Raw genomic sequence first — 13,094 nt, 5'->3', positions numbered from 1 at the left:
TGTCACACCCCATAACTCACAACAGATTCATCTAATCTACATAATAAACATTTGTGAGGGGAGGGGCCGAATGGGACCCACAACAAAACACACACACAAAAATAAGCATTATATAATGTGATTAGATTTTTACATTTCTACACAAAACTAAGCATCAGATGTAAGGGTGTTTACTAAAAAAAAATGTATAGTCTACTCAGTATTTTTGTTTTGTTTTACAGTATAAATACCTGAACATTCTTCGATCAAGATGTATCAAAATAAGGTGAGTTTATGCTTTAAACAAGAAAAAATGCCAGTGAGGTAAGAAAAATAAACCTAATTCAAAGGGAAAACAAGATTATTTTTCTTAAACCCCTAAAACTCAATTTTGATTTAGTATCTTAAATCATTTTGCTTCAATCTATCTTGATTTACAAGTACACTATGTAACTTTTGGCCCTCTAGCGGTTAAAAACATAACTGCATGAATTTTGCAGAAGAACATTGTTTTGGTTGTGCTTCGGCTTTGTGTGGATGAATATGGCTCTTTCTCATAACTCATTAAAAAGAGAGAGATTATCCTACTGCTCATAAAACATTCACTATAGGCTTAAGAGATATAACCAGTTTAGATGGAAAGATTTCAAACTGACTACACATTACTGTAGCTTTACCCATTAATAGACACGGTACTTCCTTGAAAATAAATTCCAGCACAGCCCAACAACAACCATAATGAAATGACCCTTCACAATAGATAATGCTTTACAACGAACTCTCTTGAGCTACATATGGCAGTATCTGTTCAATAAAATATCTTACTCACCTGTTCGTTTTGTACCGCGTCATGCATAGGGGCGTGAAAATGTAAAGATGTCCCTATAATAACAGATCGGAGAGCATCTAATAAATTATTCATTCAAGAACGTCGTGCAAGTTTACTGCAATAATATAGCACAGACATCACATACTTTTGAAAATCCAGCGTTTAGTTGATCCTGATAAGTGCTGTGAACGCTATTGCGTCACAGCATTTGTTTCCAGGCAGGACCGTTAAAGAACGTGACACACACGTCTCCCGGACATACTGTAGAATTCAACCAACCAGATGTCTGAGGCTTAGACTACCTGTTGAGTAATAAAAACATCCTCTCCGTGTCACTTTTACAACATTTCAAATCCCTCAGTTCTCGCCATCTCTGAAAACCCAAGTTAATGTTGATTCTTGTTTTATTACAAGCTCTTTTTGCAAGCAGACTCTTCTCTTTTCAGTGTTTGTTTAAAACAGGTGATTCTCTGGAGGTTGGAGATTTAGTTGCTCCATCATGTCAACCTTTCTCATTCGTTGTGACAACTAACCTCTGCCACACACTTTATTTACGGATATTATGAGACACACACAGGTGAGTGATGTATGTATGCAATTTCCCACGAAAATCATCCAGTTAGATCTAAAATATAAATACTTATAACAGGCTTACCATAGTAAATCAGGGTAAACAGGCTTACCATAGTAAATCAGGGTAAATCAAAAACACATTTTGAAATAAGTATTGATGGTGTATTATTTATATTTTGTTAATTTTGAACAACAAAAGTTATATATTGTACCTTGCAGTGTTGCTATGTGCTTGCTAGGGTGTTCTGCATGCCTTCCATACATAAGATGAAGTCATTTGTTCTGTTGACCTATGGATTACATAAGCCCTTTACACAGAAGCCTCTGTCCACTGAATGAAGATGCACAGAACATACACATTCTCTGTCACGCTCCATTTATGTTGTCTACCATGGGTGATGTTCACAAACAATATGAGAATAGATTACATTAGCAATATAACAAATACTACATACTAATTAAGTGATTGCCATTGTGTGATCTTTCAGCAGTTTTTAAATGTTTGTAGTTTGGGGAATGGATGGATTTTTTTGGGGTCATAGGCCATAAATGCCTATGAAAAATAGTTGAATAAAATAAATGTAGAATTTTGTATTTTTCCATCAAATTCAAATGTGGTCTGTCACTCAGAACACCTTTTAAGTTTTGCATGGGCAAGAACCACTCACATGTTCTTCCAAAAATAAGTAAATAATTGAATTAGTGCTGTCAAATTAGTGCTTCCAAAATAAAAGTTTGTGTGTGTGTACTGTGTATATTTATATAAATACACACAAATACATGTATATATTTAAGAAATATTTACATGTATACATCTATGTATGTGTGTATATATATACATACAACCCCTTCAGCTGTGACTTATTCACGATACAGCATTAGCCTCGAGTACCTTATTGCTTTTATAAAATGGTTACCACACAATACAAATATTAAAGCTAAAAATATGTATCAATGCAACTTTCATGAAGTAAACTTTCCCTAAAAGCCTTCCTTCCACCAGAAAAAATAGTCCCTGACCGTGAACAGCAACAGAAGTTACATTATTATGCCATTAGATGGCGGCAAAGACTGTCTTTATGAGTGTGTCAGTCAGTAGCGAAGACTTTTACATTGAAAAGACTGAATTGTTGTGAACACAGAACAAGACGCAACTGACAAATGCTTTGACTAGTGCTGTCAGTCATAGGAAAACCCCTTAACTGTTAAAAGGACAAGATAATACATCGAACATTTAAACTGATTTTTTATTATGAACATAGGACTGACCTGAAGGAAAATGCTAAATCTGAATGCAGGTAATAAACTCGCTCACTCGATCTCTTTCTCACAATACTCTTCTACATAATCCAGTAAACTTCCATGAACAATATCAACTGAGAACAAACAGTTTACGGTGCTAAGAGTGGTTGCTATAGGGTGTTGTGTAGTGATACACAGAACTGATGGGTGAAACGGCCATAGACATGTTTTAAAAAATAATGAGTACAGATAAATCATTTATAGTAATAATTACTGCAATATTCCATTGATTTAATGGTGACTTTAAAAATAAAGTGGATAGCAAAAATAAGAGTGTTTGGGGTTATCAGAAGTAGTCAACAGATGCACCTTGTGCTTAAAATGTCATTTCAAGGAGCAAGATGGAAGCCAAATCCTCAGAGTCTCTCCCATCCACCCATCCTCATCTACCTCATGTAAAGACTCTGGTGATCTGGATTAAAGCCTTGAATCTCCGCTTTGATTTAGTCCCAGACTATACTAGATCAACAGATACAAGCTGCAAATTCAATAGAAGTTCTTTTTATAACAAAATAACTCTTGATTCCCTCAAAACCTTGGCAGCGTAAAACAAGCACACAGATGGATTGCACTCTGAAAGGCACTAATCCTGAGACCATTGACTGAGTTCACAATAACATTATTAAACGCATTTTGCAGTGCATTGGGTTTAACACTTTATAATCCTCGCTCCGCAATCCTTGATGTGGTTCCCTCTTTATTACGCAGTGAGCACTTTTTCTAATGAATGTTTTGGTCTTGCCACCGAAAATATATTATAAATAAAAATAAGCGGTAATCAAAAATAAAACGATTTAGCCACCATTTACGAAATTGCGGTCCTGCTTGCCCTCGTTTCATTCATAATTACAGTGACTGCTAACGATTCGGTGTGAATGGGGTTTTCTTCATGGCAGTGGGGTGAATTTAGGGCAGGGACAGGTTTGCAAAGATGCCATCCATTCAGGCATGTGAGTAAAAAGCCGATAATGAGCAGTGCCGGAGCTGTTCTTGTACGAGTCCGTCACAAAACCCTGCTGCTCTGCTGCACATGCACAAATGAACGACCCTCCCGTGTCATTGTCTACAGAAAAGCTCCTCAGTACATTGCAATTCACTCATTAGTGCTGGACTTTGTTACTGACTGCTTTATTTTGTGATTCCTTTCAAAGATACAGTGGACTCAAAAAGTGTTTGGACACTTACGCCACACTTAATGCAAAGGCATTTATTTTAAGTCTGGCTTAAATTCTTTTTGGGGACACTGCACAGGTTTTGGACTCGCGTATGCAGACATTTGCTTTCAGTTTTTACTTTTCTGCTGTTTATAAAAAGGTAATTAAAAAACAGCAATTAGAATTTTGAGGATTTTTGTATTTTCTAAAATCAAACAAACAAAACCGTTTTTCTCAGTCGCTTTGGCACATTTCTCAAAACTACTTGTTCAACCACCACATCATCTAGTCACTTGTGCACATCATAAAAAAACAGTTTCTCATTCTTTTGAACAAATTGCAAATGCTTTAGTACATTCAGGCAATTGATTATGTACAACTGTCTGCTATTTCCTACATTATCAATTGCTAATATCATGTTGCTCAAAATGTATTATATGGTTCTCTGTTGAATAGTCTTACCCCTCAAAACATCTAGTCATTAGTTCATCGCACAAGTCATTAAATGCTTTTGCAGGTAATCCAATATGTTGTGCTGTTTGTACAAATTGTTTCGAGAAATGAACATACTGTTTTGCAAATTTTAAGGATGATTCGAGAAATGTGCCAAAGCAACTGAGAAAAACTGTAATAATCAGTCAAGGCAATGGTTTTCACAGATTTTCTTTTATTTTCATTTAGTAAACTATTTTTGTATTATTTTTTTCTGCTCAGAGGTGGCATAAACGTGTTTACACAACAATATTAACTGCATATTCAGTGCTTGAAGGCCCCAGTATACTTCAAGCAAAATCGAACAATGATGTAACATCATTTCATACATGACGTTTGTATTTCAAACTTCGTTTTACCCCTAAGTGAAGAACGAAAAAGAACTTTGCCATGAGTATATCGGGGCCTTTAAGGTCGAGGTGGGTCAGAGCTGGCGTAATTTTGTCTGGCTTTTATGCTGCACTGCATCTTTATACACAGTCTTTTGTGCAGGCACCAAGCAGCCTTAACTCATCTGTGTAAAGATGCTTTAGGGTTTCTTCACTAATGAATTTTGAAATTTCATCTGATTTCAAATACAGATAAGGATAAGCAGCAGCTCTCATTTAGATAAAATTCAGATAACAGACCAACTGAAACATCTAAAATAGTGGTTCTCCACCAAGGGGCTGTGGCCCACTAGGGGGCATCAATTCAATGTAAATTTTAATTAATTTCAAAAGTGTGATTTTTAGACCTATAAAAGTAATTGTAAATTTCTAGTTATGCCAAGCTCTATTTCATCAGTTAGAATGAAAAATATTTTTAAAATATCAATATTCAATCAATATTTTTGTGGACAGTGGAGGGCTTTGACGTCAAAAGTGTTGAGGACCACTCATCTAAAACATGATACAAAACTAAAGTAAAGTTTGATGAAAAACTTTGATGTTGGCTTGACAAAGCCAGATCTGAAAGTTTGAAGGTTTTACTCAGAAAGTAAAAAATGTTGCTAGCATGTTTTAACACTTTGCTAACGTGAATTTGCATGTTGGTAGCATGTTTAAGCACATTGCTAACATGAATAAACATGTTTTAACACTGCTAGAATGAATTTGCATGTTGCTAACAGGTTAACACTTTGCTAACATGAATTTGCATGTTTTAACACATAGGATGAATTATCATGTTTAATACTTTCCTAACATTAACTAACATGTTTTAACACTTTGCTAGCATGAATTAACATAGTGCTTGCATGTTTTAGCACATTGCTATTATGGTTTACCACACTGCTAGCATGATTTACCACTTTGTTAGCATGTTTTAACACATTGCTAGCATTAATTAGCATGTTTTAGCACATTGCTAATATGAATGTTGCTAACATGAAGTAGCATGTTGCTAGCATTTTATTAAAGTCCCCATAGAACAACACTGTCAAGTATTCTGAGCCAGGAATCTATAGCTGTGTTTGGATTTGAATACTACTGCACAGCATACATTGAGTATAAAATAGTATGTGAAATGGTATGCATGATGCAGCCATATACATCCATAATATTCTAAACAGTTGTGAGATAACCTCATTAAATATGTATAGTTGAATGAGTGACATCCAGTTATCGGGAATATGAAATGTTGCATTTTTAATTCAGTTTTGTGTAAAAATACCTTTGAGCAGTTTTGTTAAATAACAATCAAAGATCGTATTCTGGTTGTATGCTGTACAATTTGCCAAAAGTAGCAACTCATCAGGGAATTCACTGCATATTGAAAATTCACATACTGCAATAAGGCCTATACATCTTATATAGTAATTCTGCAAAAACAGTAGTATACCATTTCAAACATAGTCAATACTTTGTGCGAAGTCTAACATCTAGAGGCTGAATCTGGGATTGCAAGATAAAGTCATGTTTGAACCATGTTTCAGAATCAGATCATGCTTTTCTGCTACTCAAAATAGAGCATATTGAAACAGAAAACAAACTAAATAAAAGCCAGTACCATCTCTCAATTTACCTCAACATTAAGTTTCAAATAAGTTCACTCAGAACTCCACTGCACTTTTCCATTGTTTTTTCAACGTAAACGCGCTAGACGGATGTGTTTGACTGTTGCGCGTGTGGATTTTGCAGCGTCTCGTGTATCTCTCTGTGAGCTAAAAAGCAGTCAAGTACCTTCAACATTTAAAAAACATCTCTAGGCCTTGTGCTTTTTCAGTTCCACTGAGGTTAGTGCTCACTTTAATACTAGTGTTTAGTGATGACATTTTAAGCACAGAATATGTTGCATGCCATTTGTTAGGCCTATTTCTCTTTCTAAAGGCACAATAGTCTACAGAAAGACGTCTGCACTAAAACGGCATGTTCTTTAAACTGGTTTGAAATTAAATACATGTATATGGCTTTTAATATGCTGCTTAAGCATACATTAATATGACTATGTATACAGTACAATTGTGTTCTTTAATGAACACACCACATTTTGTCTCATACTGTGAAATCTCATAAAATGTTTTATATGATCACAAGAACAAACTGTTCAAACATTTGGCTGCCCAGCAAATTTACTGCGTACAGGAAATGTGGCACATAAAGGGGGAAAATCAGTGTGTTTACGGTATACACCGAATACAGAAATATGGCAGTTAATGTTCATAATGTATAAAAATTAGTAGTATTTGCTTTTATGGATAGTGTTGTGCAAGTCAAAGAGAAAACTTAAAAGTTTAAAAAAAAAAAAAAAAAAAAGTAAAACAAGTTCAAGTAAAAATATTGGTAAAAGTCTCCATTCACATGTGAGATACTGTTCTTCAGTGCTGAAATCTGGTCAGCAAAATCATTATTTTCCGCTATAAAAGTCATTTAAAACACTTTTTGGAAATGCACTGTAAAATGGTCTGGTAAAAGTTTTTTTTAAAAACAACAGCATCTTTGTGCTTGTAAAAAATCAAACTCAGTTTCTCTATAAAACAAGCAAAATGAACCTTTTGTTTTCCTGAAATCACATGCAGTTTGGGAAGTCTTATCTCACTCAGTGTGATTTCCTCGAGGCTCCAGTTTTCTGGCCCCAGGGCACAAAAAAGTGAAAGTGTCTTTCAGCCCAGAAAACTCAGACCAGCCATTACTGAGAAGCCACAGAGGAGGAAGAGAACTTTGAGCAGTGGCCGCTCAGGGGAGTTCAGTTCATGGGGAAGGATCTCTAAGAAGGTGATGTAGACAAATGTCCCAGCCGCCAGCCCCTCCAGCACCGCCTGGATAAAGGCACCGTCCTCCAGCTGAGCCTCGATCACTAGGATGCCGATGCCAATGCCGAGAGGAGACATCACAGCGAAGACCGTCACGTAGAGCCACACCCACATGGGCTTGACCGCGCTCTGAACCAGCTTCACCGACAGACTGAACACAATGATGCTCTTGTGAACCAGGATAGCAATGCAGATCTCCAACACCTGAGCAGAAAGAGGAGTGGAGAAAGTGAAACTTGTCTAAAGGTTATATTCATCAGTCTTTCCTTTTTGGCTGAAGTCACCAAGCCTTCTTATTTTTCATCAAATGTCTCATATAGATCGATTACAGATATTCTGTTTCATATTACCAAAGTAAAATGGATTCGGAATTCTGCTTTGTGCTGACTTTGTGAAGTGTAATTTTTATGCACTAATCAAAAATTCTGACACAAAATAATATTTCCAAATAATATCAAAATGAAAATTCTGTCATTTACTCAACCTCATCGTGGATTAGTTCACTTCAGAATTAAAATTTCCTGATAATTTACTCACCCCATGTCATCCAAGATGTTCATGTCTTTCTTTCTTCAGTCGAAAAGAAATTAAGGTTTTTGAGGAAAACATTCCAGGATTTTTCTCCATATAGTGGACTTCACTGGGGTTCAACAGGTTGAAGGTCCAAATGTCAGTTTCAGTGCAGCTTCAAAGAGCTCTACATGATCCCAGATGAGGAATAAGGGTCTTATCTAGCGAAACAATTGGTCATTTTCTAAAAAAAAATAAATAAATAAATAAAAAAATAAAAATGTATATACTTTTAACCATAAATGCTCATTTTGCACTGCTCTGCGATGCTCCACACTTTACGTAATCACGTTGGAAAGGTCACACGTGACGTAGGCAGAAGTACCGATCCAGTGTCTACAAAGCGAACGTGCAAAGACTAAGTCAAACAGTCTTTACAATAAAGGTAAAAATGATGTCGGACGATTTTAAAGTTGGAGGAGAAAATGAGATGTTTTTCACGGTACTTCCGCCTACATCACGTGTGACCTTTCCAACGTGATTACGTAATGCGTGGCGCATTGCAGAGCAGTGCAAGATGAGCATTTGTGGTTTAAAAAGTATATAGTTTTTTTTTTTTTTTTCCCATTTCGTTTCACTAGATAAGATCCTTATTCCTCGTCTGGGATCGTGTAGAGCCCTTTGAAGCTGCACTGAAACTGACATTTGGACCTTCAACCCTTTGAACCCCAGTGAAGTCCACTATATGGAGAAAAATCCTGGAATGTTTTCCTCAAAAACCTTTTAAAAAATTTTTATTTTCGACTGAAGAAAGAAAGACATAAACACCTTGAATGACATGGGGGTGAGTAAATTATCAGGAATTTTTTATTCTGAAGTGAACTAATCCTTTAAAGCTATTTTGGCACATTGCAAAAAGTATTTCACTCTTCACCTTTAAAGTGGAACAATTATATAGCGATGTCATTAAAAAGAATTCCTCCAGCCTTGTGTGGTGACAAATAAACATCCTTTTTTTTCTTTCATGTTTACAATTAGGTGTAAGAGGAAATTAAACTCATTTTAAACTATGAGGAACATAATGTGCCAAAAGTAAACAGTAAATGCTGCTCCACATGAACATCTCTGAGTTTGGGTCACTTAGTATTGTAACTTTACAGTTGTACTGTAAAGTAAAAGTATTATTATTATAATATATTACTTTTTCTTTAATACTTGATTTTTTATTTTACAGTGAAATATTACAATAGTAATATTTTATTTTTATTTAGTAACAATAATAATACTAATACTAAGAATATTATTATTATTATTATTAATATAGCTAGTCATTAGGTGTGTCGCCATATATTGGTATTGATGATAACTAGGGCTGGGACAATACATCCATTCTCGATTCGCGATACAATGATTCTGGATCGATTCTGATATTTATTATAGTTTAGTTTAAACAGCAGATGGCGCTCTAGGCTAATTTTTAACCACACACTCAAATGCTGGACAGCGCTAGTGCGTTCGGCTGAGTCATGTGGTTAAATATGCTTGCACCTCGGCTCAAAATGCTTTTATGACACGATATTGATGTAAGCATTCGCTTCAACCTTTTCGAACCTTATGAATGATTATTTTAGGTTTAAGTGGTGTGTGTTACGGAACTGGAAGCAAGCTGAGTACGGGTGTTTCTAAAGCACGTAGTGCCATCTGCTGTTAAAAACTGAGCTCAGAATCGATTCAAGAGAGAATCGCGATACATCGGAAAATATCAAAATCGCTCCAGATTCTTTGTATCACAAATCGACAATGGATGTATTGTCTCAGCCCTAACGATAACCTAACCCGAAGTGTACCCCTCCACCCTCGTGAAAAAAATCAAGCAAACCACTGAACTGAATAACACAAAATATATATCATTTTAAAGCTCAGCTTTTTAATGCATTTAACCATTTTGATCAACTCTTAACGAGTGCTAAGTAGTCCCTCTAAAACGGAGTGTATCGCCCGGGGCGCCACCTAGCTATGAAAAGAATAATAATCATATGTTTCAAAACTACTGTCTTGATCAACACAAAATAGGTGTCATTTGAAAGCTTAGAGTTTGAACTTTACAATGCAATTTGATTAACTCCTAAGTAGTGCTGAGTTATTTGCTGATAAATAAAAAAATATGTTTTCATAATTTATGAAATACGTTTTTTACTGTGTACTGTGTTATGTCAAAGCTTGGAAGATCCAGGAGATTTTTTAATATAACTCTGATTGGGCTGAAGGAAGATAGGATGGCTTGAGGGTGAGATTTTCGTGTGAAGTGGCCCTTTAATGAATTGAAAGTGTTTTGGCATCCTAAGGACATAACATGACAAAACCCTACAAAAACATCATAATTTCGAGTCACAATGCTAAACCGAACTGTAAACCTTTGCACCTAAAACTTTATCAGTTTTCTAACAAGGTCAGCACAGTGACTCAACACAGAGTCATCAAACAAAACAAAACTCAATAAATCACCTTGGTGTCTGTGGTCTGCAAGCCAATGGCCAAACCCTCAAACACAGAGTGGAGAGAGAGCGACAGGAAGAGCATGAAGGAGCGGAAGGATGAGTGCGCGTGAAGATCCACATGGACGTGATGGCCACTCCCCTCCAGATCATTCAACGAGTGCCGTCCATGGGCATGTCCGTGACCCGCGGGAGCTAAAAGAGGAGCCGTCTCCTCATTTCTGCGGCCCTCTGTGCAGCTCAGAACCATTTTTTCTAAGATCAAGACTGTGAAGAAGCCACATGCCATGATGAACTCTGCAAGCGGGAAGCCCTCCTGGAAGATGCGGAGAATTGGTATTAGAAGCATAGAAATGATTGATTTGAACAGAACAACTCCAAAATTGCTAGAAATAATTCAGTGAGCTCACATCTAGGCCTTGTTTTCGTAGCACTTCATGTATGTCAGAGAGGTAGTCTGGGATGATGTCTAATAAACAGGCGGACAAGAAGACGCCCCCTGCGAAGCAGCTCACAAAACTCAGCACGGCCCTGTGGATTGCTGGAAACAAAGAAAAACACAAATCAGAGTCACGTTACATTGATTAATGGTGCTGCTGATTGACATGAATGGTGCAATCTTTCTCTAATCACTTATTTTAGCTTATCAGCCAAAGTAAATCAAGTTTCGCCAGAAGGTATTTTAATCAGGAGCCCAGAAATAATTAAAAACACATCAACTGATCATTTTATTTAACCTAAAGTCTTAGGCGTAACTGTAATTAGCAGTAAGACACTTGATTAAGCAGAGCCTTAAAACTTAAAAACAAACTAACCAAAGCATTGATGACATTTTACTCAAATATAATTCTGATAACACATAACCGTCTGAAAACCACATCCTGTTCTGGTCGCACAAGCAATTATTTGTGACATCTGTGTCTATGGTAAAACCTGCAATCAAATGAATAAGATTTTGGATGGTAAGATTTTTTAATGTTTTTAAAAGAAGTCTCTTCTGCTCACCAAGGCTTCATTTATTTGATCCAAAATACAGCAAAACAGTAATATTTTTACAATTTAAAATAACTGTTTTCTTTTTTAATATATTCTAAAATGCAATTTATTTCTGTGTTGGCAAAGCTGAATTTTCAGCATCATTACTCCAGTCTTTAATGTCACATGATTCTTCAGAAATGGTAAAAATTCGTGTTTAGTAGCAGTTTTTGCTTGTTTAAGCATGTTCAAACAGCAGTTTCACTTCCACCCTGATGTCCATCTGTGATTTGTTAGTGAAATGCATGTTTAGAGAAAACCTCTGCCCTTATTAGCTGACCCTGATGTGTTTGTGCTTGTATAAAAATTCCTAAATATAAATAAAGACAAATTCCTCATGCTGTGGTAGACATAAATACATAAGCACATACATAAATATACATTTATAAACACACATATACATATGTAAACAGATGCACAACATACATACAGTACATGGCTGTGCTGCGATAAGGCGACAAATGAAAGAAAACATCATGTATAGGACAGTAAGAAAATCGATGACAACACCCCAAAAGGACTTAAATGATTATTTACCTGTTCCACTACTGACTTGAAACCATTTCATCCGCGCTGGAATTAAACCAAAAAATAGAGTTAAGAACAGCAGCCCAACCAGCGCTCCCACTTTCACCTGTAGCAGGTAATCCATGGCGAAATATAATCATATAAAAATGAAACTAAATGTAAACAAACAGTAGAGAGAGGACAGGCGCCTCTGTCAAACTCTTATTAATAATATATAAGTAAATGTTCTAATGTAGAGAGCTGTCTTTGAATGACAAACTCCATAATTTCTGATGTTCATAATAGTTTAGCGGTTCATTCTGATCAGGTTTAACATCTGACTTCTCGCCACTGTATGTTTGTCAGTCATTAGTCCCGCCCCTTGTTTTATGACCTATAACGTACTTCCGGTTTGACTTAATCGCTCGACGTTCAAACTTAACGTCTAATGCTACTGAAATAATCCACATTTCTGTAGTTATGTTTAATATTTTAAATAAAAGTATGATTATTAAAGTCTAGAATATAATATCTGAGCGTATTAAAAGAGTGCGGTTTGTTTTTGAGCCGCCGAGCGCCCCCTGTTGGAATCATATTGTTACTTCAGTAACACAGTATTTAGTTAGTTATTTCCACCTCTTCCAGTTCAGTACTTTGACTGCATGGCATAGAGCTGCGGTTCCGGTGTGACTACACCGCACATGACTGCCTTGTGACTGAAAAAAAATATAGTCATATCAGCACTGATGTAAAATTTAGATTTGTTGCTGCGAGGTTTCTATTTCATTTCTATTTTTTTACAGAGGGAAATAGAGAAGATTCAGTACTTGATTGATTGTGTTTTGTTTGTCAGAGCCCTTTCAAAAGTACTTTTAATATTTTTATTTTTAATATTAATATTTTTATCTTCTACTCCTGCCCAATTGGCTGATGAATTACCAATCATAGGCCTATACATTGCAGTTTTCCTGTTCACATGCCTATAA

At 36.0% G+C, this 13,094-nt stretch overlaps 1 protein-coding gene across 1 annotated transcript; it reads right to left on the bottom strand.

Annotated features, from left to right (window-relative positions):
- Nucleotides 1-5,930: 5,930 nt before the first annotated feature.
- On the bottom strand, nucleotides 5,931-12,481 carry slc39a1 (solute carrier family 39 member 1). The gene is made up of 4 exons (XM_051899491.1): nucleotides 12,139-12,481; nucleotides 10,977-11,107; nucleotides 10,577-10,882; nucleotides 5,931-7,765 (listed from the first exon to the last, which is right to left on the bottom strand). Exons 1-4 carry the CDS (start codon nucleotides 12,251-12,253, stop codon nucleotides 7,412-7,414), a joined length of 906 nt encoding a protein of 301 aa, XP_051755451.1. The 5' UTR covers nucleotides 12,254-12,481; the 3' UTR covers nucleotides 5,931-7,411.
- Nucleotides 12,482-13,094: the final 613 nt, after the last annotated feature.

Source organism: Ctenopharyngodon idella, chromosome 7 (genome assembly GCF_019924925.1).
Source record: "Ctenopharyngodon idella isolate HZGC_01 chromosome 7, HZGC01, whole genome shotgun sequence".
NCBI lineage: Eukaryota > Metazoa > Chordata > Actinopteri > Cypriniformes > Xenocyprididae > Ctenopharyngodon > Ctenopharyngodon idella.
Note: the sequence above shows the minus strand (reverse complement) of the source record. Positions and strands in the feature narration are given on the sequence as shown.

What these genes read in the sequence shown, in the direction of transcription:
- slc39a1 (XM_051899491.1), bottom strand. Translation starts at nt 12,253, where the DNA reads ATGGATTACCTGCTACAGGTGAAAGTGGGAGCGCTGGTTGGGCTGCTG. An exon ending in TCAAGTCAGTAGTGGAACAG is followed by an intron (nt 11,108 to 12,138) that starts GTAAATAATCAT and finishes CTTTGTTTCCAG; the next exon opens with CAATCCACAGGGCCGTGCTG. An exon ending in TGCAGACCACAGACACCAAG is followed by an intron (nt 7,766 to 10,576) that starts GTGATTTATTGA and finishes CTTTCTGCTCAG; the next exon opens with GTGTTGGAGATCTGCATTGC.